The 27,980-nt window shown below is 38.4% G+C and overlaps 1 protein-coding gene across 8 annotated transcripts in view; it reads right to left on the reverse strand.

The window, feature by feature from the left end:
* Positions 1–830: 830 nt before the first annotated feature.
* LOC138171839 (E3 ubiquitin-protein ligase NEDD4-like) overlaps positions 831–27,980 on the reverse strand; it is a 507,053-nt gene continuing 479,903 nt past the window's right edge. For all 8 annotated transcript variants that reach the window (XM_069101437.1, XM_069101446.1, XM_069101443.1 and 5 more), the window contains 5 exons: positions 24,836–24,895; positions 22,607–22,714; positions 20,326–20,422; positions 19,555–19,627; positions 831–6,089 (listed from right to left, as the gene is read on the reverse strand). In XM_069101437.1, the coding sequence (XP_068957538.1) occupies positions 5,987–6,089; positions 19,555–19,627; positions 20,326–20,422; positions 22,607–22,714; positions 24,836–24,895 (441 nt within the window). In that variant the 3' untranslated portion in view covers positions 831–5,986. The remainder of the gene's footprint in view (positions 6,090–19,554; positions 19,628–20,325; positions 20,423–22,606; positions 22,715–24,835; positions 24,896–27,980) is intronic.

A 27,980-nucleotide genomic window follows, 5' to 3' on the forward strand; every position in this document is an offset into this window, starting at 1 on the left:
CTTGATTAAACTTCAAGTTTCAAATCTAGAGGAAGAATATTGCTGAAGACTTGGAAAAATACTGGTTCAAAGATTCAGAAGTCCTAGGGAACTAACCAGTTACTAAGTCTTACAGCCTCTGAAAGGGGACATGGAAGGGAAGCGACGGGATGAATGAGGACATTACAAAGTAAAGGGCTAACTGCCCTGAAACAGAAGGCTCAGGGGGGAGTTTGGGATTATTAATGAGCAAAAGAAACACAATTCCACAAGTCTGACATATCCTCATATACCCCTATAACACAACAGGGGAGGGATAGGTAAGTCAGTAGTAGCAAAGGAAGTTCCAAAGTCATTCCTTTTTAGGAATGGGATTAAATAGTAAGTCTTTCACCAAGGAAATCAAGACTCAACATTTAAAAAAAAAGTTGTGGGTGGTGGTGGAAGGAAAGATAAAATAGTCTATTACTTCTTCATTAGACTGAAGAGCTATGGTGGCATTCATTAGGGGACTAACTCCCTGTTTTGCTGGACTAGGAAGGTCCCTTTTTCACAATTACCAGGGACGGTTCAGTAAAGCCCTAATCAAAAGAGACCAATCAGAAGTTCGCCAGATCCTCCCAGCACAGGGCCCTTGGCACCTGTAAGCAAGAGGCCAATGTCTTAATGTGCAGCTTCTTAGGAGGTATTCCAGGTCAGCAAATCGGTTGCAGCTGAGGTGATCACAAGTGTTGCAGCTACGGAGGTTTTGGGGAAGATGAATGATGGGGGGGGGGTATTTCATATATCACTGATGACAGTTAAAAACCCTCTGGTGTAATGCATTAAAAATACACTTGTAATCAAAGAAATCATGTATTTGAAGCATAAAATGTTTAGGCTTCCATAATTCTTTATTAAATATTTGACAAGTTGCATCATTTCATTACAACAACTTCATTGTGTCACATTGATCATTTTTGCTGTCAGGAAAACAAACAATCTACATTTCCTTTCAATTCTCTTAAGAAAATAAATGGAAACAATGGTTTTGTTCTTGAACAAAACTTTCCCTATTGTGTATCAAATTCAACTGTACTTTAAAGCTATTCTGATTGTGAAAATGAGCATTCTTTATAAGTTGCTTTTTTAAAAAACAAACAAAAAATCAAGATAGTTTAGTGTTTACCACTGTATCAAATATTAGCCTCATATTAAGAGGTTTTTTCTTTTAACAATAAAAAATTATGAAACGGGATTTCACCTGGAATGTTTGAAACTCTTTTCACTTTAAAAGTCACTATTCATTCATGTTTAATCTGAATTCCTTGGTTGATAAAGGATAGCAAATCAATATCACCTTCTTAAGGTTTGCTCAGGCTCGGAGGTTGGAATTTACAGGGCTGGGCTTGGAGAAAAGTGTAGAGACCAAACTCTCACTCCCCTTTGAAATTAGATTACTTAAGGAAGATGTAAAAAAAAAATGCTATATAAATATATACATATATATTTTGACAGCATATGTACTATATATATGTATATAAATATTACATACATAGTAATAAAGGGAAGATCAAAATCTGATGAGGTTAACATGAAGGAAAACATGACATCCTAAGTGAAAATCAGTCTGACTAAAAGGCGCAAAATGGCTTATAAGAATAAAAAGGTATGCTGACACAAGGCTATGGTTGGTGATGGTGGCTTAGTAACACTGATATAAAGTAGAGAATGCAGTCCTACAGGTCTGCAGACAATGTTTACACGTGGTTAGATTCCAGTTGTTATTGCAAATCAAAGTTAAAAAAAAAATCCCCATGCATTTTAAACATGCATTACTTTGAGTGAAACATCTTTCAATAAAGATGTCCAACAAGATTTTCTTGCAAAATTCCATACAAACGGAAACTTCTTTTTTCCCCTTATAAAATGTTATACAAGTTCATCTTGTAATTCTACAGCATTTTTCTCTTACACTGAAAACACTCGTGTGTGTGTGTGTGTGTGTGAGTGCACATGTATATCTATATATACAATGTAAGTTAAGGCTTATATATAAATTTTTAAAAAAGTGGTCCAAAGTATATCACATTTTTTCTTCCCATTTTAAAATCTAAACTACAAAGGAGTTGAAAAGGGCTGTTTTTAGATCTTTTTGTTTAAACACATCAGGCCTGAAGTCGGCAGTTTTGACACAACTTCCACGTCAGGATACAGGCAAAAAACCAGTACGTGACCGAGGTAGTGTACTTTGCCTGGGGGTGAGGGAGGGAGGGGGACTAGGCAGTTACTCTGTACTGCAGCATCCTCTATTGGCTTGTCAGAAAGTGGAGAGAGCATCCCACAGATGCCCCCTTGAGGATCGGGGTCCTTGCTGGGTTAGGAAAAGGAAGAGAGCCTGGGCGTAGGAGAGGGAGAGAGAGCTCTCTGCAGAGCGGTGACAAATTTACAGCTGGCTAACCAAGTCGGGGGGTGTTTTGTTTGATTTTAAACTTCAGTGGTAAACTATATATAAGAGCTTTTGGAAAATGCTAGTTTCAACTCTTAAACATTGTTAAATATTGTTAGATAAATAGTGCAGGTAGAGACCTGGAGTTACCATAAAGGATTTATAACATATATCATGACCGGACTCTCCAGACCGGCATGGTGGATCTGGGAGCGCCAGAGTAGCAGCACAAGGGACAGAAACCACAATGGTGGATGGGAGATATGGAAAATGGTTTGGACATTTTACCCAGCACCTGCTACAATCTACCCTGGTGCCCTAAAATCAAAGGAACAGTTTCTGCTCGCACTAGTGATTATTTGACCACCTAGAGGAAAATTTCAGTTGCCAGCTAATAATAAAGGTCCTTAAAAACAATAGTTAAATGGAGACTTTCATGTTCTGTGATTTATAAGGGAAGAAGGGTGGAACTAGCTACAGATAACAAACCCAGGCAAATGAATCAGAACACAGAATTTAAAGTGAAAAAACTAAATAAAAAGGCACTGAAATTGAATACAGCTTGAAATGGAGCAAATATCTCAACCTCTCTCTAGTCCAAGAAGCATCACCACATTCCTACACTGACACTTCTAAGCTGATCCCAGGCAGAAGGAAATTCCAAACTCCTTAATCAGGCCTACAGGGATCAAGAATGGAAATACCAAAAGACTTTATGGGACAGTCATGGTAACTGACGCTAAATAAACTTCTACAAGCATTCTTTAACAATATATTCTTTGGAGTAAATTCCTTAACCTGCAACGCCCTCTGGAAGATTGTCTCTTCAAGACCTATGCCCTTTGTGGAAAGCTGGAGAAACCTGGAATCAAGTGTCTTCTCTGGTTGGGGACAAATTGGGGCTGTAAAGACCATGGACTGCTGAGCAAAGTTTGCAGCTAAGGACAATCTGTGAATAGGAAACACAGCATTCTTTCCAGATAATGTCATATAGAGAGCAGACTTGGATGCACAGAGTTTTGACTAAAGAATCTACTTTTCATGCAAAAAGTTCTCTTCATTGTTTTTTGAGATTATATCCTGAAGATTACAAGAAGGGGATAAAGAGAAACAGGGTAGGGGACTGTTATGGAGAACAATTGAAATATGGTAGCCTTTGGAAATTCAGAGAAGGATCATTCAGCATTAGCACAAGTAGGTTATTAGAAAGAGCTAAACTGAATTTTTCTCTTATTTAATTACTGCCTTCTAGAGGTGTGTTATGGTATATGTCAATGTCCTTTGGAGTTTCTAGTCTTAATTTACCTTTTAGACATTTACAAATTTTCTCACCAGAATAAAATGGTTTTTCTTCTCCTGATATTTTGCACTTATTTTGTATCTTGTGGTTATCTGCCCTTGATCATAGTTAAAAGAAATCCAGGTTCTTGGAAAAGGTTGATTATACAGCACCATAATTGTGTAATAGCTCTCAAAAAGTAACCAATGCACAATTCAGCCTTTGGATTGAATCTTTAAAATAAAATTCACTTTGGAATAAGGCAGTTGCACAAAAGGGATTTTCACCAACTGAGTGAGACATTATGCAGATCTACTATTGAAAAAAACCAACACACACACACATCAAGTTTCTCACCAATTGGTTAAAAAAGCCACCAATTGTCTACTTGTGAATTACTCGGAATGTTGGGTTTTTTAGTTTTATCAAAGACAAAGACCAATGTGGAAAAAGGAGTCAATGCCTTTCTGCTGCAGAAATCTCTGGGAACTGTAGTGCTCTAAACAGCTGTAGATTGCTCCTGTGTTTTCTCAAGCATTGCAGAGCCCAGCAAGATGACATTTTCTGAGTGTCATGATGTTGCTGCATAAGGGGCTTTATTATCTCTGTCTTGCCTTTAATAAATATAAAACCCATGACGCCATAAATTTTTGCCCCATCCTCTACTGGCAAGAGATTAAGTGAAAGGGCAAGTCCTGGAGTTAGGGGGGAGGGCAGTGGAAAATAAGGGTTAACAATTGCTTCACTAGTATAGACAGGGCCATGACTAGTTGTCTGAGTTTGGCAGAGCTCTCCCAAGAACCAGAGGAACTGCTCAGCTCCATGGGCAAAGAAGAAGACGTACAAAGCTGAAGGTAACCAAATGACTGCAACCAATAAATACCCTCAAGCCTATTCTACTACTAGATTAACAACTTGAGTGGATCAAATGCTAGTCTTCTCTCTTTTACCTTTAATCTATCACACAATACATACAACTCAGGCATTATATAGTTTTTAAGCATGCAACATGTTCTAGGTAACAAAACTTGGTTAGATAAAGTGTATATTAAATTAATATTTGTGATTGTATAAAAAATCATAAACAATTGGTGAGAAGAGGATTGTGGGCTCAGTTTTACATCTGGGGTTTTATATATCAGCAGCCGCCAAATTCACAACGGATAGACATGTGCAATGAGAAGGAATCATCACATTAAAACGTTTATGATATATTAAAGAAAAAACAACCAGATATGGGTTCCATGTAGTACATAAAGTGCCTTCAGAATCGGTGCAGTCAGGACAAAAGTGGTTATTCAGCGACCATTAGCAAATGCATACAAACAGAAGATAAATCATATCTGGTTTCCACAATTTCAAATTGAGAGCAGTGCCAGGTTTCATTCAAAATGCCTCCGCTATAGAGAACAGTAAAGAAGAAAGATCATAAAAGCATCATTGTACAGCAGGAAGGAGGCATAGGTAAGCCAGCCCTCTTACAAGAAATGCTAGTCTCACCCTGACTCAATAAGGATTCTATTACTTGGAAGAGCCACCAAGGGGCAATGCTGTGATTCCTTTTAAGTCAACACAAAATTTTTCATGCTATGTCATAATTCTTTCTTGTCTTGCAGCTATGATGCTAAATTTGTACAAAAATGTAAGCTCCAGTCAGTGCTTAGCCTCTCTGGGTGTGGAAAGACATCATTATGCTCGATGACTTGTTTGAAATTCTCTAAATGTCGTCTGGGGAACATTTTTGGACAAATATTAGGTCTCTATTTTGAATACAGTGGGGTATGGGGAGAGTCAATGCACTTAAAAAACAAAAATGTCATTGACATTAAGTCTGGTAGGAAATTCAGATAAGAAAAAAATGCTCATTTTTCCAAGTATATAATATCTTTAATTGTAACGAAATAAAATCTGAAAATAGGTCTAAATCATTTTTAAAAGTAAACATGAATTGTAATACTATACCTGTAGAGTGATTAATTCCATTCATTGTCATTAGAAAGTATGTAAAATATTTATTAAGGGCTTTGCCTACAGAGGTCCACATAAATAGAACAAGTCCTCCTGAAATGTAATTAGTGTACACATCAACCAGTTGATAATTTGTGGTGGAAAATGCAGAAATACTATCCTTGGGCTAGAGTTCCAACTTCTGCCCTTAGGCAACTGCATTGTCGAAGAGTTTGCTCCAGAAACCAACTTTGTGCAACTGTTCCGCCATTGTGGCTTATTGTGTCCATTAGGCAAATGCGAAGGGCAAGAAGAACTTGCTTGAAGTAGAACAACTGAAAAGTAGCAGCTGCCTAATCCACCCCTTCAAATCCTTGAGCATTTTCAACGGCCATGAGAAGTTTCTCCCTTAAGTCTTCAAAAGTTTCATAAGGTGGTAAGTCAAGGCGATTAAAGCTGGAAAGACAGTGACAAAAACGGAAATGTATGGGTAAAATGGCCACCAATCTTCCTGGCCTGGAGCTCCCTGACTCTTGCCTCCCCAACTTACCTTAACAGGACAAACAACCGCTTAGGAAAGGGCAGTGGCCAGAGCGAGGACTGCCCCTCCCCACAGAGCAGACTGGAAGCTCCTTGAGGGAAAGGACTCTTTTTGAATTTTCTTTGCATCCCAGGCATAGTGCCTAGCATATAGTAAGTGTTAATTGATTAATTTTCCTTCCCGCCATTTGAGATTTTCCTTTCCCTTACTGTTCTTTTTCTATTTCTAGTAACTACTTCCTGAAACTGTCTCCCATGCCCACCAAGGCTCTTTTTTTTTTAATGAGGAGAGAGATTCATAACGGGGGTTTGTGGTGTCAGGACTGGGAAGGGCAAGAAGAAAGATGGGCTATTAAACTCTAAGGCAGCGCCCACTATCCGTCCTTCCCACCACTGCTCCCAGTGTTTCCTACCTTGCACCAGAGGTTGCATCCTGCCCTTCACCTCTACAACAAAATCAGCTGTGTGTATACACACTTACCACTGATTCATTTATCTGGGTATTCCTTACCCCCACCGAGTCTCAGTTAAAAAAGAAAGGGCAGGGGGGGGCGGCGGCTGGGTGGTGCAGTGAATAGAGCACCATCCCTGGAGTCAGGAGGACCCACGTTCCAATCTGGCCTCAGACACTTAACACTTACTAGCTGTGTGACCTTGGCCAAGTCACTTAACCACAACTGCCTTGCCCTCCCACCTCCAAAAAGCAAAAAAAAAAAAAAAGGGGGGGGTAGGTTTGGGAACATAGAAGTGAGTCTAAGAAGGAGGGGAAGCTCCTTTTGGAAGCAACTGGTGGTAACAATAGAAAGGAAAGCAGGTAAGCAAATTCTTGGGGCCCATGGGAGGAATGAGGCTTATTAGGAACCCAGAATTTTACATTGGTGGAAGTTTTGGAATTCAAATTACAGAACCTCAGGATTCACGGAGGCCCTCAGAAGCCACTCAGTCTAGTCACTGGCTCTCAAAGTATGGTCTGGATAGCCCTAGGGGCCCTGACACCCTTCAAGGGGTCCTGAAAGTTCAAAACTATTTTCATAACAATACTACCATTTATATTTCTAATAAGGCAGGTATTGTTAGCCATAACCCACATAAACAAAAGCTCCTTGGAGGGGGTTCTCAATAATTTTTAAGTGTATAATAGGTTCTTGAGACTAGAAAGCTTGAGAACCTTTTGTCTAGCCTATAACCAAAATAGGATCCCTTTTAGTGCCAATAGTATTTCTATAACATTTTAAGTTTGTAAAGCATTTAAAATATTTGACCTCACAAAACCCTTGGGAGGTCGATGTCATTATTATTCCCATTTTATAGATTAGTAAATGGGCTGGGAGAGATTGTCACTTGTCTAGGTTCACACAGCTAGTAAATGTCTTAGGCAGGATTTGAACTCAGGTCTTCTTGGTCCCACATCCTACATTTTATCCATTGTACCACCTAGCTGCCTTCGAATATGGATTTACCAAGAGGTCATCCTGTCTTTCCTTAAAGACCTCATGTGACTAGGAACCTACTTCTTCTTAAGATAGGCCATTCCAGTACGAAATGGAGCTAACTGTTATGAAGTATGTCCTATCATCAAACTTGGTTTTTTCTCTTTGTAACTCCAAGCCATATCCTATGGGGCTGAGCAGAGCATGCCTAATCATCATTCCATGGGCTAACCCTTCCAGTTCTTCTCTTCTCCAAGTTAAATACCACCAATTGTCAGCAGGTATGAACTCAGGCCTTCCATGGTCCTATTTGCCCTCCTCTGGACACTATAGCTTTTCTTCCCAAAATATGTTGCCAAGAATTGAACACAATATACTAGATCTACACAGATAAAGGCAGAAAAGAGCAAAATTATCTGTCACCTCCATAGTTCTGGAGATCGTGCCTTGGCCTGAGATTGTATTAGCATTTTTGGCTGCCCTATCATACTGGTAACTCACATTGAGCTTCAGCACACATAAACCTCCCAGGTCATTTTCAGGCCAACTGCCATCTATATGTGCTTCCCATGCTCTTGTGAAGATGATTTTTTTTGAACTCAATTGTAATACAATCTTTACATTTTTTCCCCTTAATGTCATCCTATTAGATTTGGTGCAAATGTCTACCCTATCAAGAACTTTTCAAATTCTTGTTTCTGCTGTTTAGTATATTAGGAATTTCTTCTAGATTTTTGTCACCTGCAAATTGGATAAATGTGGCACCTATGCCTTTGATCAGGTGACCAGGTCACTGACAAAATGATTAAATAACACCAGGTCAGTGATCCCTGGGGCATGAGCCTCACAGATTTTCATTTCCTATTCTCCTGAAAACTTTCTCAGTGAGGCTTATTTCTCCACCAGCCCTCACTCCACCCTTCATCTTTCCCTCCTCCTAAACACTCCTGGAATTCTAACCTGAAGTCATGGGAGCCCTCACCAGTAACTTGTAGTGAAAGGAATCCCTCAGTCTCATTATTCTAAAGATGAGAGAGGTTAAAGAAGGCAAAGTCCTTACCTTAGCTAGGGGGAAAGGTGTTTCTGGAATTTTGAACATATTTTTCCATAACATACTGTTACAAATGATGGTTAGGTATTGGTATAAAGTATGACCAGATGACCTCTACCCAGAAACAACTGTGTTTCAAATGCATTTTTGGAACATAGCCTGCTCAGAAATCAGTGACTCTAAGTATTTAAATTAGTATTTTCCAAACTAGTTGAGGAGTTATGTGAAGTACAGAAAATATTTCTATTTTTCTCTTATGTCTTAACATTCTCTGTCATATGCTTACAAAAAATAATAGGGGAAGGAAGATGGCTATACAAACCAGGGGCAGCTAGGTGGCACAGTGGAGAAAGGACTAGGTCTAGAGTCAGGAAGACTCATCTCTCTGAGTTCAAATCTGGCCTTAGACACTTACTAGCTGTATGACCTGGGCAAGTCACTTAACCCTGTTTGTCTCAGTATCTTCATCTATAAAATGAGCTGGAGAAGGAAATGACAAACCACTCCAGGATCTCTGCCGAGAAAATCCCAAATGGGGTCACAGAGAGTTGGGCAAGACTGAAAAATGACTGAACAAAAAAGCATAAAAAACAAGGCTCCAGAAACAGGGTAGAAAAGCATTTACTAACTGATATTAGGATAGTGAAAATATCTTTCCCCTTGGAATCTGCCTAAACCAACCACCTGTCTATATAAGTCTCTGGAGGCAAATGTAAATTAGATACAAATAATATTCTGATATGTCTGTAGCACCTTTCAACTCTTGTTCCTCGGAAAAGAAACATACAAGGCTAGACACCTAAGCAAATCTTAAAATTTGATAGCCTTTATAATTCAAACACAAGCAAATAATGTGAATAGTAGTTAAAGGTGAGAGCTATTTCTCAATATTTAGAATACCAAGTCAGACAAACAGCCCTTTCTTCCTGAATGTCATTTGCTTAAAGCATGAGGGGATTTAGTAAAGCTTTTCTTACCCCGAAGTGATAGTTCTAGGCAGTCTTATTGCATTGCAAATCATCCTTTCTAGAGGGAATTCTTCAATATAAACTTTCCCTAAGACGCCACACTAGAATTTCCAAACTATTTACACACACACACACACACACACACTCACACATCCGTTATTTATCTCTGTCTTGGCATTATAAGTATATTGAGTTGAAGTCATATGTCAAGCTGACAGATGTCTATTTCTTCAAGTCAGGTGTCTCTGAGTGCTGGGCCATGAGGTAAGTGCCAGAGATACAAAGGAAGGTAAAAACACAGTCCGTCAGGCAGCCCACAATTGAATTTTCAATATGGATCATGTCATGTCACCAGGGAGGGACATGGGAGGCTGCTGCAACTTTACTGGGCCATCAGAATATGGGAGAGGTGGGCTGGTTTCTAGAGCTCTTGGAGATAGCCAAGTGTTTTCATGAGGGATTAGGCCTAGAGCTTCATCAGTATTAGTGTGTCATAAATGGGATTTTACTTACATAGTGCAATTCTGAAAACCTGTATCAAACCAACTCTTTTGAAAATGAGAAATATATGTCCTACAAGATGCTTGGCAAGCTTAAGAAAGCAACAGATTATCTTTTATTACCCTCTTTATCTTCAAAAGTCTAAAAGTTTCAAAATGTTTTTAGATAAATTCATGGGAAACAGATCCATAATGAAAACCAGAGTCAAAAAAAGAGTGTTTTATAGGAACATCTCTAAATGCCAACATTAACAATAGCAAATTAGCCCTTTACTACCATTGGCAGAGACAGAATTCTAGGCTGGATGAAACAGATATGGCACATTTTATGTTCTTATGTTCAGTGAATAATAAGCCAAGTTAATATGCCGTCATTAATAGCTTGAAACAACCATCTGGAAATTTTGCAGTAACATAGGAAATTATCTAGAATTGTTCCAATTAATTAAATTGAATAGTTCTTTTCAATAATAATCCTTATTTCCAATGATACACACAGTGAAGCATAAGTAGTTCTACCTATTTTTCTTAACCATCAACTATGGAACAATTTTTTAAAGTATTAAATTGTATTTGGAATTTCTAACATGAAATTAGTGGATTTCCTTTTTAACTTCCCATGAAATCAGCCTTCTGTTTTCAAAAAGATAAATAATGCCCCCTTGAACATTAGATTCAACAAAGGTGACCAGAACTTGGAATAAAAAGCATGCTGAGGGGGGCTCACTTTGAGAAGTGTTCTGTGATTTGACTTTCCAGATGAAACTCTGGAAAGCCGTTGTCCAGAGCCCCCCAGCTTTGAAACCCAGGTGTTGATTTGGTATGGATGTAATGGTTGGACAGTTTGGAAACTGTCTACTTGATCTGTTTCTCTGTCTTGATAATTCTGTCTGTATACTCTGAAGTTCAGGGTGCTGACCTTTTTCCCCTGAACTAGGTAAACAATACATATTTGACTGATTAAAGTAAGCTTGTTAACCCATTTTGAGTTGCTTTCCTTTAACAAAGCAGATCCAAGAACCTGTGGTGGCAGCCACCCTGGGGACGCTGGGGTGCTTGCTGCTACAAAATGGCGTCAGGAACAGGATCTGCAGAGTAAAAGGAAAGTATGGGGGCTGGGATAATTGTTTGTTTCCCAGTTGTGGTAGCTGTGACTCTGTGGAGTTGTGGATCAGGAGAGAAGAATGGCCTGCATGCGGACTTCGCTGAGCTGAGAGCAGGAATGGTGAGCTGCCTGCATCGGGACCTGGGCAGAAGCCAGGAGCGGCTGCTGCCTGCAGGAGGAGAAGGAACCCAGGAGTTCGGAATTCAGCCACCGGAAAAGAACTGAGCAGCAAAGCAGGGGCAGTGAATGTGTTTCCTTGCTGCTTCCCACAGTTTGGGACCCAGGGGGAGGATGGACTCGTGACTATGGTGGGTGGGATGAAGTGCCTTGGACCCACAAGGACCCCACCTTGTTGGCTTTGTTGCCCAGCCCCCTCTCTGTACTTGGAAGCAGGGGCTGGAGCTTTGTGAGGGGAAGGACACCCCCCCCCCAAGAGAAATTTTATTTGGACTCTTGTTTTGAAGTGATAATGCTATGTACTTTGTGTTTGTTTAAGGCCCAGTGGCCACTTTGGTAACTTTAGTTCTGTATCTCAAAAATGTGACCTAAGAGATGTTTGGTGCTAATTCAAAAGTAAATTGACTATGCTATGGGCATGAAAGATCTTGCGGCAGAATATAATGGGAATGTAAATTTGTAAGATCTTCCCTGCCCCTAGGCTAAAGTGCACCTGGAGCCTGGGGTGGGAGGCTTGTTTTTCAGTAAATACTTTTTGATTGGCCAGTGAGTCAATAAGGTTGTTACATTCTCTGAGCCAGGAGAAGGCTATATAAGCCCTGCCATGTGTAGGTTTGTTTGGAGCTCACTTTGAGAAACGTTCTGTGATTTGATCAGATGAAACTCTGGAAAGCCGTTGTCCAGAGTCCCCTGGCTTTGAAACCCAGATGTTGTTTGGTATGGATGTAATGGTTGGACAGTTTGGAAATCTGTCTACTTGATCTGTTTCTCTGTCTTGATAATTCTGTCTGTATATTCTGAAGTTCGGGGTGCTGACCTTTTCCCCCTGAACTACCGTGTTTCCCCGATAATAAGACCTATCCCGAAAATAAGCCCTCCCCTTACTGTGTAAGATTCTTCTAAAATAAGCCCTCCCCTGAAAATAAGCCCTGTTGAGATTGCTACTGTAGTGAAGGTGATTCCCTCTGCTACACGCTACATTATGGTACCCTCTGTATGCACCGTCCCCCCCTCCCTCCTGAAACGCACGCCGCGCTCCAAGCTGCATCCAATCAGAGCTGCAGCAGTGAGCGCATCATCCTGTTCTTCCCCAGTGATTTGCTTATTGAATAAAGGTACATTTTTTTGTTCACATTTACCTGTTTATTAAAATTGCTGTCAATGTTCATTAAAATAAGCCCTCCCCTGAAAATAAGCCCTCTGGTGTTTTTCTGTCCAAAAAATTAATAAGACAGTGTCTTATTATCGGGGAAACACCGGTAGGTAAATGATACATATTAGACTGATTAAAGTAAGCTTGTTAACCCCCCCCCAAAAAAAAAGCGTGCTGAGAAAAGAGATGGTTCTATTTCCTCTTGTCACTCAAGTTGAATGAAGTATACTGACAGTAGATATTAGATCATATTTTCTTTTCTTTGAGGGCTCACAATCTTATGCACTCTTAGAAATAAGTAAGGAAAATCAGCTTTAAACAACTGGTTTTTAACCTAGGAATTAGTACCATGAAGTAATCAATGGCCTTTTTTTTTGCCATCTACCTTATAACACAAGAAGAGCTTTGAGCAATTATATCAAATCTGGGTCCAGATTAAAGGCAAAACTGGCCATCTCATCCCAGTGAAAAAACTAGCCAGATTCATATGTAACCACCAAACGTTTTCTTTTTTTTTTTTTTTTTAGAGCAATCAGGTTTAAGTAACTTGCTCAAGTTTACACGGCCAGTTATTTCTGGGTGTGGTGCTGAGTATCTGAGCCCGGATTTGATCCTGGTCATTCCGACACTGGAGCTGGTGCTCTCACTCGCTGAGCCACCTGGCCGCCCCTAAATGTTTTCCATTTTAAGTAATTTGCATCTGGTTTTAGTTTGTGTGGTTAAAAAAAAGTCCTATTAATTTTACTCATTCTTGTATCCAGAGCTGGGGGGTACCTTAGGGGTCATAGCCTGAGGCCCCAATCAGTTGAATGACTTGTCCAAGTTCACAGTAGTAAGTAGTAGAGTTGGGATTCTAACTCGAGTCTGGTGACTTCCAATCTCATTGCTTTTTCTATGGCCTTCGCTAATTTATCAGCAAGGAATAAAAGGAGCTGGGTCAGCTGGGCTCTTGCTTGACTGGGGTGAAGTATGCTTCTGCTTTGCTGTTTCTAGGGAAGCCAGGATGTGGTTTCTCCCTGATCGCTAAAGAGTGAAGTACGTTGCTCAAAGATACTTCCAGAAACGGAAAGAGGGTGAGATGTACAAGGTTCTGAGAAGTGAAGAGCTTTATAGAAATTTAATGGTCGCACCAACCCTGCTTGTGTTTTCACACTGAGGCTATTACCACAATGAAGCTGGGTTTGGTTTTGGTGGCCCTTGAGAAGGCTGATACAGATGTTTAATTTAAAATAATTTAATTTAAAATTTTTAAATAAATTTAAAATAAATTGCTAAGAATCCGTACTAGTCATGCCTGCTCCACATGACCTGGGACAGGATGCCTTTAGGATCTGAGAGACATGACATTCCCTAGAGGGACAACATTCCCCTCTCTTTGAAAGGGTGAGAGGATTTACTGAAAGTTAGACAGCTCTGCTAAGGTAATTCCTTTTTATTTTCACTTTTCTTTTTAAACAAATACAATTTCACAAGAACTTTCTTCTACTCTTTGGTTTCAGAACGTATGGTCATGCTGTGAAACCACATGGACCAAGGCCTCTGACTCGGCTTAGTTCTCTAGCTCAGCACAGGCAAATGAGGGTGGCTGGAGTTCTGGCTGATTGGAAGCTGAGCTGGTCTCTAGGCCCAGTGCAGCTTGGCTCACTCACAGCCTTTCAGAGAGATCATTCTACACACTTTCGAAAGAGTAAGAATGCAAAGCCAGGCAGTAAGACTGAAGCCAGGGAGGGGAGACATAATTGAGAAGCTTTATCAAAATCAACCTTCTTTAGTGACACATTTGCATGTGTCTGGTGCTTTCTACTTCTGCAAGTACTTACAATATACAAGGCTCTTCTTTCTCACCCTTATCTCCTCAATGGGACCAATACTACTCTCACCCATAAGATTGCATCCAGAATCTCATACCCACCTGTAATTCCTTCCCAGGTGAATCTTCTTAAGACTTAAATCCTTCTACCCTATTCACATACAGTATAACTCTTCCAACTCTACCTCATTACGGTCTGGACTTCTTTCTGTAAAACAGACCTGAACAAGCTGGAAAAAACCCCACCATTCTACAAAGGATAATGAGGATACCACCCAAGCCTCTAACCCCGGCCTTCCATGCTCAAGTATTCAGGTCAAACTCAGAGACTCCTTGTTTCCCCCACAGCCCCCAAAGTCAACAACTATTTTGCTGCCTCTGTGAACTCTTGATCAGCTTCCTTCCATTAACCCTATTACCTCCCCAGGAAGACTAGCAATACTTCATGGGAACCAGCCTGGAAACCCAACTCTATCCACCCTGCCCCTAGTCAGAGTATTTTTGGACAAGGCTGAATTCCAGAGAGAGGGTTTCTATGGGGCTTAGAGGGAAAAGGTAAGGAAGGTGCTACATGTCCTGTCAACCCAGCTGAGAAGCAAACAGTGACTATTGAAGCCTTATAAAGCAGTGTTTGATTTCTTTTAAAAAAATCTTTTCTTTTCAATTCACTTTTTGCAATTAAAAAATTCTAATTTTTATTATTTTTTTTTGCTTTGATATCACCTTCATTTCTGTATACAGCCCTTCCTCCTTATCTATCAAGCCATCCCTTGTAACAAAGACTGAAGAGGAAAAAAAAAAGCCCAATCATATCTGATAGTATAGGCAACATCCATAGGTCTCCACCAACACATAAGTGGTACGAACATTTCCTGTAGTTTCTGAATGTTCTGCCAGGATACACAGGCCTAGTTGGTGGGCTGTCTTTCAAAATTCTTATCAGCTTGCAGCAGTCCCAGAGGTGCTTCCTGGTCTTTCTAAATACCCCTTTGGAAATACCAACACCTGCTTCCCCTTGCAGCCACACTGATTGTGGTTTGGAGTACTCTGAGGCAGAGGGGGACAAAATGGAGATTACCATATTACAGAGGTTTTATTCTGTCTCTTGACACAATGGAAGCAGCTGATGATGGTCCCAAAGGGAGGTCCTTAGGAGAATCAGAAGATACCCTCAGGACTTGTGCATATTGATAGATGGTTTGAGAGACAGTCAATGACCTGTCTCTGTGGTATGCTGCCAATAGACCCAGGGACTGCAGGGAGTGCACACTATGAATATGTTGGTATGAGATTAGGGAGTAGGCAGACAGGTGTTTTCTGGAGAAGGAAATGGCAAACCTCTTGCCAGGAAACAAACAAATTTGCCAAGAAAATGCCATACAGGGTCATGAAAAGTTGGAAATGGCTAAATGATTGAAGAACAAGAAAGGCAGGTATTCTGAAGAGTGGCCACAGTGGTTTTACACTTGGGATTAGTTGGCGAGTGAAAGCCAGCTCAGGAGAGCAAGAATGTGGAGCTGAAATGCCCACGCAGTATCTTTTTGTCCAATAAAGGAAGTCAGAATAGTGACTGTGTAGGGAGGTAAGGTGGTGACCCAGTTACTAATAATGTTCCACCTCACATCAAACTCACATAGCTTATGCTAATACAGAGTGAGCTATGATGAACAGCTGTAAGATCAGATTCTGTTTAGTATAGTGTATTTGAATTATGGGTTTCTGAGCTCTTGCCTGGGTTCTGTTTCTGCCAAAGATGGCCTGGAGGCATGGGGTGGTGCCGAGTGACTTGGACACTGGCCACCGTGATAATCCTCCTCTAGCATTCTCTCTTTTTTAGGTCCTTTGCCACATTCCACAAAACCGGCTAACCTTCAGCTGTGGAACACCTAGGCCACCTGCATTTCTACAGCTGAGCCTTGAACTGATATCTGTCAGTATCAGTGGCCATCCATCCTTGCTAGAAGGTCTAGCGCCAGAAGGAACATGTGCATTGACTGATGCAGAAAAAAGTTTGTTTTGAAATAAAAATTTTCACTCTATCTCTTTCTTTGCCTTATGGTGTGTGTGTGTGTGTGTGTGTATGTGTGTGTGTGTGTGTGTGCGCGCGCACACGCATGTTTGTATGTACATACATACTGTGTGTACTATTTCAATTGCTACAGCTTGATCCTTTGAGTTTTTCTTACATTTTGGTCCTTCTAATGCGAGTTATGAGGCAGCTACATGGTGCAGTGTATAGAGTGCTATACCTGAAATCAGGAAGACCTGAGGTGAAATCCAACCTCAGACTAGCAAGACCCTTGGCAAGTCACTTGCTTTAATCTAATGAGAAGGAAATGACAACCCACTCTAATGTCTGTGCTAGTAAAACTCCAGATGGGGTCGTGAAGCCTTGGACAAGACTGAAAAATGACTGAACAACAAAATACACACACACACACACACACAGCTTCTTTTAAAAACGACTTACTGTCTTTTGGGGCTTTTTCCTTCTTTTACAGATACATCTAGTTCATGACCATCTCTTAACGGGACCAAAATAAGGGGACCTGTTGAATGCTTCTGATTTTTTTTCCTTTTCACCTTGAGTTTTTCTTAGAAAACTTTGAGATAACCAAATCTTTATAAGAAAGAATCTTTCTAATCCAATTCTACTGCACTACACACGGATCTTACTTATTAAACACTAACGCCTGCTGGCTATTGTTTCCAAGGTATGGGATTCACTCCTTAGCTCTTTCTTGTTCAAGAACATCTTTAATAATTAATGGGATAAAGACATAGATGATATGTTTCTCAAATGTGCAAGCGATGAATGTTGGATGGAAGAGTCGCTATGATCTATGACAGAATCAAAATTCAAAGTGATCTCAACAGGGTGGGTCTAACTCAATAAAGCTGTCCTCTAAAATTGTTGGGGAATGAGAACATTTCAAGATTAACAGAGTATGGAGCACAGCAGAAACTCTTTGCAAGGCAAACATTTTATTTTAACCATTTCTTCTCTATTTTTCCTTCTCTTTTGCTTGTTTGCATACACACAATATCAGAAGACCTAGCTATTATAACACCAGATTCAAAAGCCTCTACGACAGAGGCTATAGTTATTATTACTGTAGCTTTAAGACAAATAAAATATTAAAGATTTGACAGTTGGGGCTAGAAGTTTTGGGAAAAAAATGAGGAGAGAATAAATCGAGATGGTTTGGGAGAAACTATACATCTGAAAGAGGAAAGCAGAATGAGGAAAAAAAATTTCTTGGGAAAACTATTTCAGTTATCTTATGAAGAACCATTATAAAGATAACTTTATGACTCATTCTGGAGAGATACTATTAAGAGTGATGGCATAATAATACCGTACTAACTGTGTGCCAGGCACTGTGCTAAGAACTGTAACAAATATCTCATTTGATCCTCAGAACAACCCTAGGAAGCAGCTGCTATTATTATCATCCCCATTCTGCAGCTGAGGAAACTGAGGCAAACAGAGGTTAAGTGACTTGCCCAAGGTCACACATATAGCTAGTAGTGTCTGAGGCCAGATGCGAACACAGGTCTTCCTGACGCTAGGGCCAGCGCTCTATCAACTGTATCACCTAGTTGCCTTGAGGGAAGTTATTTTCCTATCATGGCTTCCTCTTTTAATGGAACTGTTTTAAATCTATATTCAGTGAAGAGGACAAAGAGAATTATCAAGAAGAGACTTTGCTTGGTATCTCGAGGGAACTGAATTGTGGAACCAATTAAGTCATCTATAATATATATTATACATTTATATATGAATATATATAGATATGTACTTATGTATAAGTAAGGTGAAGTCATCTATAGTTAACAGTAATGGTTAGAGGTGATTCTGGCTGTGGTCTTTCTTAAAGGTAAACTATGACATATAGTAATTTTTGTTTTAGTTGCCTACATTGTTAATAAGTCACAATTAGGAGATTAGTAGTTTTGTAGGGTTATGAGCAACTGTGTATGGGTTAGGAGATTTCTCCAGTTTATCAAATCATATATAATAATATGTGGTGGGGATAGGGTCTAAGGCATTCAAGGAGAAAGAGGTTGATACATTATTAATTGGTGAGAGACAAACATATCCTTCTATTAGCCTAGGGTTTGGGATAATGAGAATGCATATGAATATGGTAATGAATCAAGTAAGCAACAGGCAGAGAGGTCATATTCTAACCTTGTTGTCTATGGGAAAACATGGACAAGACTTGCAAAACGTCTGCAAAGGATGTAGAGGAACAGATGAATTCTCTATTGGAGAGAGTATTAAAATAAATGAAATGGAAGATCCATTTCAATATTAAGGTTTCCTGTCACTTCCATGTCTTTATGATTTGTGTGAAAAGACCAGCTATCAAATGGTCAGCAAGAGCCCTCTTTTCCTTTTCTGTCCATGAGCCAAATAATCTGAGTAAACTGGGTCAGGCATAACCTTCAGATCCTCCCCTTTTCTCAGTTATTATGGTTGCTAGACATGAAGGATTCTTCTTTGCTCTTATAGGCCTTTTTCCTTCTATGGCGTCTCCTTGGTTCAGAGACAGTTCAGATCCTTTAAAGGGACTGATGTCAAACCCAAACAGAAATGAATCCCCATAGCCCTGTGACTTAGAAGATCACAAATTATGGTGAATGACTGTAGTCTACATGTACGGATGACATCTGTAGGAGTCATTCACCTGTGTTGCATGGTATTTTTACTGATTTGATTAAACATTTCCCAATTATATTTTAAATTGGTTCTGACACTTGGCAACCAGGGAATTTGATACCTCTGCCTTAGGATGCTAGAGGGTTGCTATTTTAACACAGATTGTTTATGCCCCCATGTCTTGTCCATTGACATACAGTTTTTAACTATATTGCCCTTCCTGGGATATGTTTTATATCCTAGGCCAAAAACTACTTGATGGCAGGAAATATCTGTGTTGTTTTCTTTCTATGGCATCTAGTACAGTATGACAACAGTTAAGTGCTTAGAATGATCTGTGATAATGAAGATGATGGTAAAGAGTGTTTTTGACATGTTTTTAGTCAATACTTCTGCCACATTTCTACCATTTGTTATTAGCACAAGTGAAAATTAACTGTCTTTGTGCTTAAAGAATGCTGACTGTGTGTGTGTTCATCTATGACATAGCTCATTTATTTTTGGTGCCTTTCCCCACTTACCATGTATGAGCTCTGGGCAATTTCTCAGGGCTTCCCCATTGCTCTATTGTAAACAGCTGAGGACCATTTGAACCTGGATCAAAGAAGAAAATACAATTTAATATGTATGAATGATAGCAGAATTAACTTGAAAAATGCCAAGAGAAGGAAAGAACAGAAGAGAGAATCAGTCTACTTAGGGTCATGGTAAAAAAGTCAAAGGAGGGGCACAGACTCCAGACCTATTCCTTAGATTGTGTCTTTAAAATCGTTATATAAATTCACAACATAAAATTTATGTTTTTTTTTTTCAGGGTGGAGTATTCCCAAAGTCTCATATGCAGGCACAAATGGTCTTGATACCTTTAAACACCACTTCTAAGAAAAAAAATAATAAAACCTTCAATATGTGGAATAGGTAGAGTTTTGCTTATTTATGATTTTAATACACTGTAAACAATGAAGAACTCAATCTCCTGGAGATGGTACTAGCACATGGCCACACGAGAGCTTCCCAAGTCTGATTATTCTGTTTCTTTTCATTAATAACAAAACCAAGGCACTTTGTATGAAGGCATGTATTATTTGGTTAAAATGTATTCAGACTTCTGTATAATGAAATGCATTTGCATAAGATCTATACAAAATAAATTTCTGAGAACACAGAAAATATTAAGCTTGGTTAAGAAATCTAGGAGGCATCATTTATTTATCCTTAGGCAGCTCCATCTTGGAAAACATGTTGGCATGGGTTTTCAGGAAGTGTTTCACTCAACACATTCTCTTGCTTACCATAAAGTTCAGCAAATCCATTCATAGGCACTCGGGATGTCCCTGTAACGAACTGTAGTAACCGGATACGCTTCTCAGCATCCATCAATAATACGGCCTATTAACAGAGACAAATAGTCATTATGTCTCCTATGCAGCACTTGCTGCTTTAACTTAGACATTCAAAAAATAATTTTATTTATACTGTAATATAAGACCCAGACAGTCAAGTCTGAAAATTGAGCCATATTTTTGAATGTCGCCACAATACCAAACCTTTCTAATCTTAGAAAGAGGTCAAATACTCACAATGTCTCTTTTGTCTGCCAATATGTCAAAATGCATTATATAAAAAGCTAATATTGATGGCGTCATCACCCTTATAATTCTGTCTATATGGCATGGTGATTTCCCTCGCCCCTCATAAACACAAGATATTATGTAAGCTTTCCCAGCAACAGAAACTCAAGGTACAAACCCGGGTTTCTTATTTGAGAAATCCTCTAACCAAAGGAACCTTAATTTTTTTGTGTGTGTCCTGTACCCCTTTGGCTGTTTAGAAGCATATGGACCCCTTCTCAAAAGAAGAAACTGATTCTATTGAAATAATCATCAAAATATATTTAAAAAAAAAGATTAGTTCAGGGACCTCAGGTTCAGAATCCCTGCTCTAATCAATGGTTACAAAAACAAAAGGAACGGCATTCTTTAAAATCTGAACATCCTCAAGTCAATCAACACGCATTTTCAAGTGTTAACATTTTAACAGCAAAGACAAAATACACCTAAACAGCCTGTGTAACACACTGACAAAACAGTTACAAGGAAAAACCCTGGGGAGGGAGGAAAGTATTATCAGTGAGGGAACCAAGAAAGAGCTCCTGTAAAGGGTAGTGTTTCAGCTTCTGGATCCTGAGAGATTCCAAGAGGGGAAGAGAGGGCATTTCAGGTATGGGGGAGAGGCAATGCAAAGAGCAAAGTCAAGGAGATGGGACAATGGTGGTGGTGGTAAGGTTGTCGTATACCAAGAATAACATAGGATTCAAGTACATAGAGGTGTTATAGGTGTAATATGATGTGTAACAGAATACAAGGGCAGCTAGATGACACAGTGGATAGAGTGCTGGGCCTGAAATCAGGAAAGAAGACTCATCTTCATGAGAGTGTATCAAGGAGGAGTAACATGATCAAATATGTACTTTAAGAAAATCTGTTCAGTGGCTATGTCAAAAGTACACACACACACACACACACAGACTGGAGTAGGGAGACGCTAGGGAAGAGATGATGAGAGACCAGCCAAGAATGTCTGCTGTGTGAGTGGAGAGAACGGCAAATGGGAGAGACAACAGAGAGGAACCTTGTTGGAATGCTGTTAGATTCACTGTACATGCTGCTAATACTAAGATGGAGTCTCTATACTTCTGGTTTACTGGGATTCCAAAGAGCAGGAAAAGAAAGGAAAGGAAAACTCTTTATACTTAAACTATGGTTACACCTTCATCTAATCACAAGACTTGGATTTCAAGTAGTTTCTCTGCAAGCCGAATCATCTATCTATGTCACCACTAGTATTTAAAAATATAATAAAGGAAAATAAAAATGAGTGGTTTGCTTTGTTCTCAAAACATGCAGCCTTTTGTTGACTACACTTTTGAAATCTCTCCACCTTCTCCCCATTCCAAAAAGATAATGGTACTTGGATAATTAAGTCATATTAAATCATATTCCACATTACTCATTCCTGGAGCAATGAAATCTCAAAATATTTGGCAGAATTCTTTAGAAAATTAGGGGCAGATTCTTTGGGAAGAATGATATTTTGGAAAAGTATAAAAAAAATTTCCAATCTCAGTTATAAGATAATGGGAGAGGGTACATTCGTCATAGTATTGATGGACAATACAGTTTTGAAGATGAACTTGTATGTTATTTATGCAATTCAATTTTTCCTTAATCTATATTCCCTAGTATTAAGGGAGAATGCTTTATAATCTTACCATTAAGGATCATTCTTTAAATTTCCTTTCTTATTACTTTTCCATTAATTAAAAGGAATGATAAAATTAATTCCTTCCATTAAGTGCCGCCCTAGCCACTTTTTACTCTGCATCGATAATAAGCCAAAGAAGAATTTTTCCTAATCTTCAAATATAAATACTAAAATGAAAACAGCATAAGGCATATCAGGAAGTACTCCTACTAGAGATAAATATAACCTATGTACAGAAAAGACAGAACAGTTAGTACAACAGCCGGCCCTAGAAGAACAATGTGGCCACAGTGTGGGATTGGGGCTTACCTTCCAGAACCACTGAATGACAGGGTGATTTGGGCAGTAGCCGTTCTTGTAAATAGCATGTTGTCTCCAGTCGTTAACATCCACATCTCCAAGGCCACACATCAGCAGCTATTTAGGAAAATCAATTCAGGTTTAAATGTGGGAGGTCTAAAAAACTGAAAATCACACTGATGATTCAACTTAGTTTCATCACCAATATTGTTATAAAAATGGTTGCTGTTTTTTCAAAAATAAAACCATCCATAACCCAATTCATCACCTTTAATAAAAACAAATCGAATAAAGCTCCTATCTACATTTGCTGTAACAAACCAAAGAGATGACCATTTGGATCACACAAAAGGCACTGTGGCTTTAGCGAATAGAGGGCTAGTCTTAGAGTCGGGAGGACCTAGGTTGAAGTCCCACTTGTGATACATACTATTGTGTGGCCCTGGGCAAGCCTCTTATTTCCAGGCAACTCTCTAGACTAGAAGTTTTAGAGAAGGTATTGACTTGAGAGAAGAAATTCCTTACTGGGAATGCTCTAAACTGATAAAATCACATTTGGTTTAAAAAAAAAAAGAAGGGACAGATTTCCAATTTTTGTATGTAACCAGGAAATCTATTAAATGTCCATCCTGCTCTTCTCCAAATACTTTAAAGATTTAAAAAATATATCACATTAACTTTTGGGGGATTTTACTGACTACATAAGTATACTGAATCAATATTGCCATTAATAAAAAAATAAAATCAACAAAGTATCTGGTTTGGTAGAGAAAATCAGAAGCTTTATAAAGTTAGCTCCCTTTCATACAGCTACCATCCCCACTCAGTTGCCCATTCCAGGTTTCCATCCTTAATGAGCCTGTCATTATTATACCTCTCTCCATCTTGCCTCATTGTCATTAGGCCCACCCTACCCCCAGATGGGGGCTGGAATCTTAGCTTCCCCCAATGAATAAGTACTTTTACCGATATTTTATCATTAACCATAGGAAATGATTCCCAGTTCATGGCTGCTCGAAGTCATATAATCCTCCATCTTATTCAAAGCCCAAGGGCCCACAGACAATTAGAACAGGTCATGCATTGCATTCAATTCAATTCCCTAGCTCTAAGTACATCCATGAACAAAGCTTCTGTGTTAATTAGTCATTTATTAACATTGCTGGTTGTTTTTATTGGTTGTGACTTATATTTAAGCTAGATTTTTTAAAAAAAACTGTGTAAATCTGTTACTAGGGAAGATGTTCTCTCAGAATTGTATTTGACATAACTATAAAAAGCAGCATGGTGTCATGGAAATCGGGACAATGAGAATGATGGAGAGACAAGTGATAATTCCTGTTCTGCCATTAACTAGTAATGTGACTTTGTACAAGTCACAATTCCAGCTTCCATATGTTTCAGTTTCCTCACATATAAAATTATGGAGCTGAATCAGATTATTTCTAAGCTTCCTTCTAGCTCATAAATTGCATTAAGACAATTTCTACTGTCCAAGAAAAGGACCTCGGCTGAAGTGGGCTCAAATCTAATGTCCCTAATTTGTCATTAAAAAGGCAAAAATAGGATATGCCTCCCTCCCCCAAACTTCTGGATTCTAATCTTGCCTGGGGGAGAAATTTCTAAAAAAAAGATTCTCTTTTAACACATTAAAAAGGGATGATGACTTCCACTGACTTTGGATTTACATGTTAATTCTCCAGTTCGAAGATGCTGAAATAAATAATGAAACCATATCCTTTTTTTTCTACTTCACTGAATGATTTAGGGGAAGGTTTGCTTTAAAAACTATGCCTATAACCAACATCTGATACAGATTGCTAGCACCGCAATTTTGCCTGCTGCCACAGACAATGGAGAAGTAATCCCAACTCAACAGTGCAGGTCAGGACTGGGCCTTCATATAGGTTCCCTGCTGCTTCTGGATATAGTATGTGTCTGTATGACTTCTCAGGGCCATGATCAAACTCAGAATGGTGGATTTCTTGAGATTTAAATCACTTATATTAACATTCACTTCTAATTGATATTGTTAAATGAGAGCTGACTGATCAGCTGGCATGACTCAGCTCCTCATTTTCCCCAAACAAATAAAATCTATGCACAGTATAATTCACTTCTCCCTTCTTTGTAGAACATTATGAACTAGAGCAAAGAAAATTGTATAGTTGGTAGAAGAATGAAGAAATTTCTGATATACTTTTCAAAAAATTATGAAAGATTTAAAAGGCAACAAACCTCTAATTCATTTTCATCAAAAATTTTAATCAAATCAATAGGAAGCAATTCTGTAAATCCCTAAAGGAAAAAAGAAAAAAAAAAGAAAAATGAATAAATAATCCAAAAACTTTTTTTTTCTCAAAGGAATGTTTAAAGGGAACATGATTTTTGTTCTTAACCAAATAAAAATTATTTTAAAAAGACAGTTATTTATTTTCAGGTAATAGCATCTGTGTTTTATCAATTTTAAAATGTTATCCATTTTCCCCCTCCCAAATATAAGTAATGAAAAACCTTGACTTTAGAATGGCTTAGTTATTTAGTGAACCTTAAATCGGGCAATTGCAAGTATGTAGATTCTAAAACCTATCTATGATGCATTCAAGTGAGTCAATAAGTCCTAAAAATACACAGGCCCACAGATGATGAATAGAGTATCTTAAAATAACATAAATTCAATGTATACCAAGATAAATAAAATAAGACAGTCATGTAGTATAGGAGAAAGGGTAATGGACAAGGAAAATCAGAAGATTTTGATTGGAATCTGTCCTCCGCTACTGACCTTCTTACCAGCCGTGGGCTAATTCTCTTAGCCTCTCCAAGTCTCAGTTTCCTAATCTTCAAACTAAAGGATTGGATCTCAAATGTGAATTTTGAAATTCTATTGATATTAAATCTCTGAATTCCTTAGGAGCATCTACCCATGGCCAGGGCTTTATTCCTCATTATATGTGGGAATAAATTTTGATTGGCTTTAGGCACCTTGCCAAACAGAACCAGAAGATTTTTCTAAGTTAGCTTAAAATGAATTAAAATTTGGAGTATTTTTTTCTGTTGTATACTTCAAATTTCCAATAGCTAATAAACTTTATAAAGCCTTAAAAAAACATTTTTCATTTTGAGACAGTAAAAATTTTAATAAACTGTATAAACAATTTAGACCAAGGGATCCTAACTTTTTTTTTTTTTTTAATGTCTTGGATCCTTTCTTTAGTCTGATAAAGACCATTTACCCATTCTCAGTATGTTTCAAATACATAAAATCAAATAGATTGATTTATGAAGTAAGCCAATTAAATTGAAATGAAGTTCTCAAAACATTTTTATAAAACAAGGTCAAAGTCCCTAGGTTAGGAACCTCTGATTTAGACCAAGACCTCATACTACATATCATAATAAGCTTCAAAGAGGTATGTCTTATATAAAAGGTCCTATCATTAGAACATTAGAGCGACAAGAAGAAAAACTTTTCACAAGGATTAGGGACAGATATGGTATAAAGAGAAGCACAGAAATAAAAAAGACAATTTTGATTATGTAAAGTGGGAAAGTTTTCGCACAAACAAAAATACAGTTAATATTAAGAAGGAAAAAAAGTTAACTGGAAAAATATTTGCAACAAGCTTCTCTAGCAAAGGTCTGATATTCATGATATGTAAATAACTGATTCAAAAATATCCCTCCATCTTATTCCTTGTGCCTCTCCATTGAAAAGGCAAACAATACAATATCAATTATGCATATGAAATCATGCAAAATATATTTCCATATGAACCATGGAGCAAAAAAAAAAGCAAGAAAAGCAAAGTAAAAAAAAAATTAAACTTCAATTTGTATTCAGAGTTGATCCAGTTTTCTCTCTGGAGGTGAATAGCATCTTTCATCATGAGTCCCTTGGATTTGTCTCGGCTCATGGTCTTGATCAGAGTAGCTAGTCTTTCATATTTGATAATCATAACAATATTGCGGTTATGTGTTCTTCATCTGGTTCTTCATCAGTTCATACAGGTCTTTCAGGTTTTGCTGAAACCATCCTGCTCATCATTTTTTATAGCACAATAGTATTCCATCACGATTATATACCACAGCTTGTTCAGTCATTCCCCAATTGGTGGGCATCCTCTCATTTTCACCACAAAGAGCTGCTATAAATATTTTTGTACTTAGGTCCCTTTCCCTTTTCTTTGATCTCTTTGGGATGCAGACCTAGTAGTGGTGCTGCTATCTCAAAGGGTAAACACAATGAATAAGTAGTTTTCAAAGGAAGAAATCCAATCCAACTGAAGTTTAATCCAAGAAATCCAACAGTTAGATGAAAAAAATGTTCCGAATTACTAATAATTAAAGAAATTGAAATGAAAATAAACTCCGAGGTTATACTTCACACTTATCAGGTTTGCCAAGATGACAAGAAAGGAAAATAGAATGACAATTGTTAGACAGCATGCAGAAAGATGTCTGTGCTGATAAACAATTGTGAGTGAACGGGTCCAAGCAATCCGGAAAGCAGCTTCTAACTATATCCTATACTGTGCATACCCTTTGACCCAGCAATACCACTACCTGGCCTATACCCCCAAAGAATTCAAAAAAAGAGGAAAAGGATATATCCATACAAAAATATTTATAGCAGCTCTTTTTTGGTGTAGTAAAGAACCAGAAACAAAAGAGGTGTCTGGTAACTGGTGAATGGCTAAACAAATTGTGGTATATGAATATAATGGAATATTAGTTCATATCATAAGAAATGAAGAAAATGATAGTTTCAGAGAAATCTGGCAAGACTTGTATGAACTGAAGCAGAGTGCAGTAAGCAGAACCAGGAGAACAATATACATAAAGTGATCACAATATTGTAAAGATAAGTAACTTTGAAAGAATTAAAAACTCCAATTATTCCAAGGATCAAAGATGAAGCAGACTACTAAAGCCCACATCCTGACAGAAGGATGAAAGACTCAACATTTTTAGACATGGCAAATGTGTGGATTTCTTTTGCTTGACTATGCTTATTTGTTACAAAGATTGGATTTTCCTTTTCCTTATGGTGGAGGGGGATCAAAGATTTGAGGGACAGAATGAACTAGTATTAGCATTTCTCTGTATCAAAGAAGAAAATTAAGAAATACGGTTTTTGAAGCATTTCTTTAAGTAATGCGTAGAAGAAAACAGAGAAAAGAAGAAAACCTTTAAAAGTAACACACTGAATTTGTTTACATTAAAAAACAGGAGCTGTATTAAACAGATTTCTTTCTCAAATAATCCTTTTCTGTTCTAGTATGTAGAAATATTCATGGGGGTGGTTTGTCAAATTCAGAATTTTTTAAAAAAGTAGCTCTTCTCTTCCTTTTGACTTTTGTACCCTGGATTAGGGATGCCC

The sequence above is a fragment of the Petaurus breviceps genome, unplaced genomic scaffold (assembly GCF_028583685.1).
Source record: "Petaurus breviceps papuanus isolate PSGF00001 unplaced genomic scaffold, PetGlider_PUasm1.0 128, whole genome shotgun sequence".
Classification (NCBI taxonomy): Eukaryota; Metazoa; Chordata; class Mammalia; order Diprotodontia; family Petauridae; genus Petaurus; species Petaurus breviceps.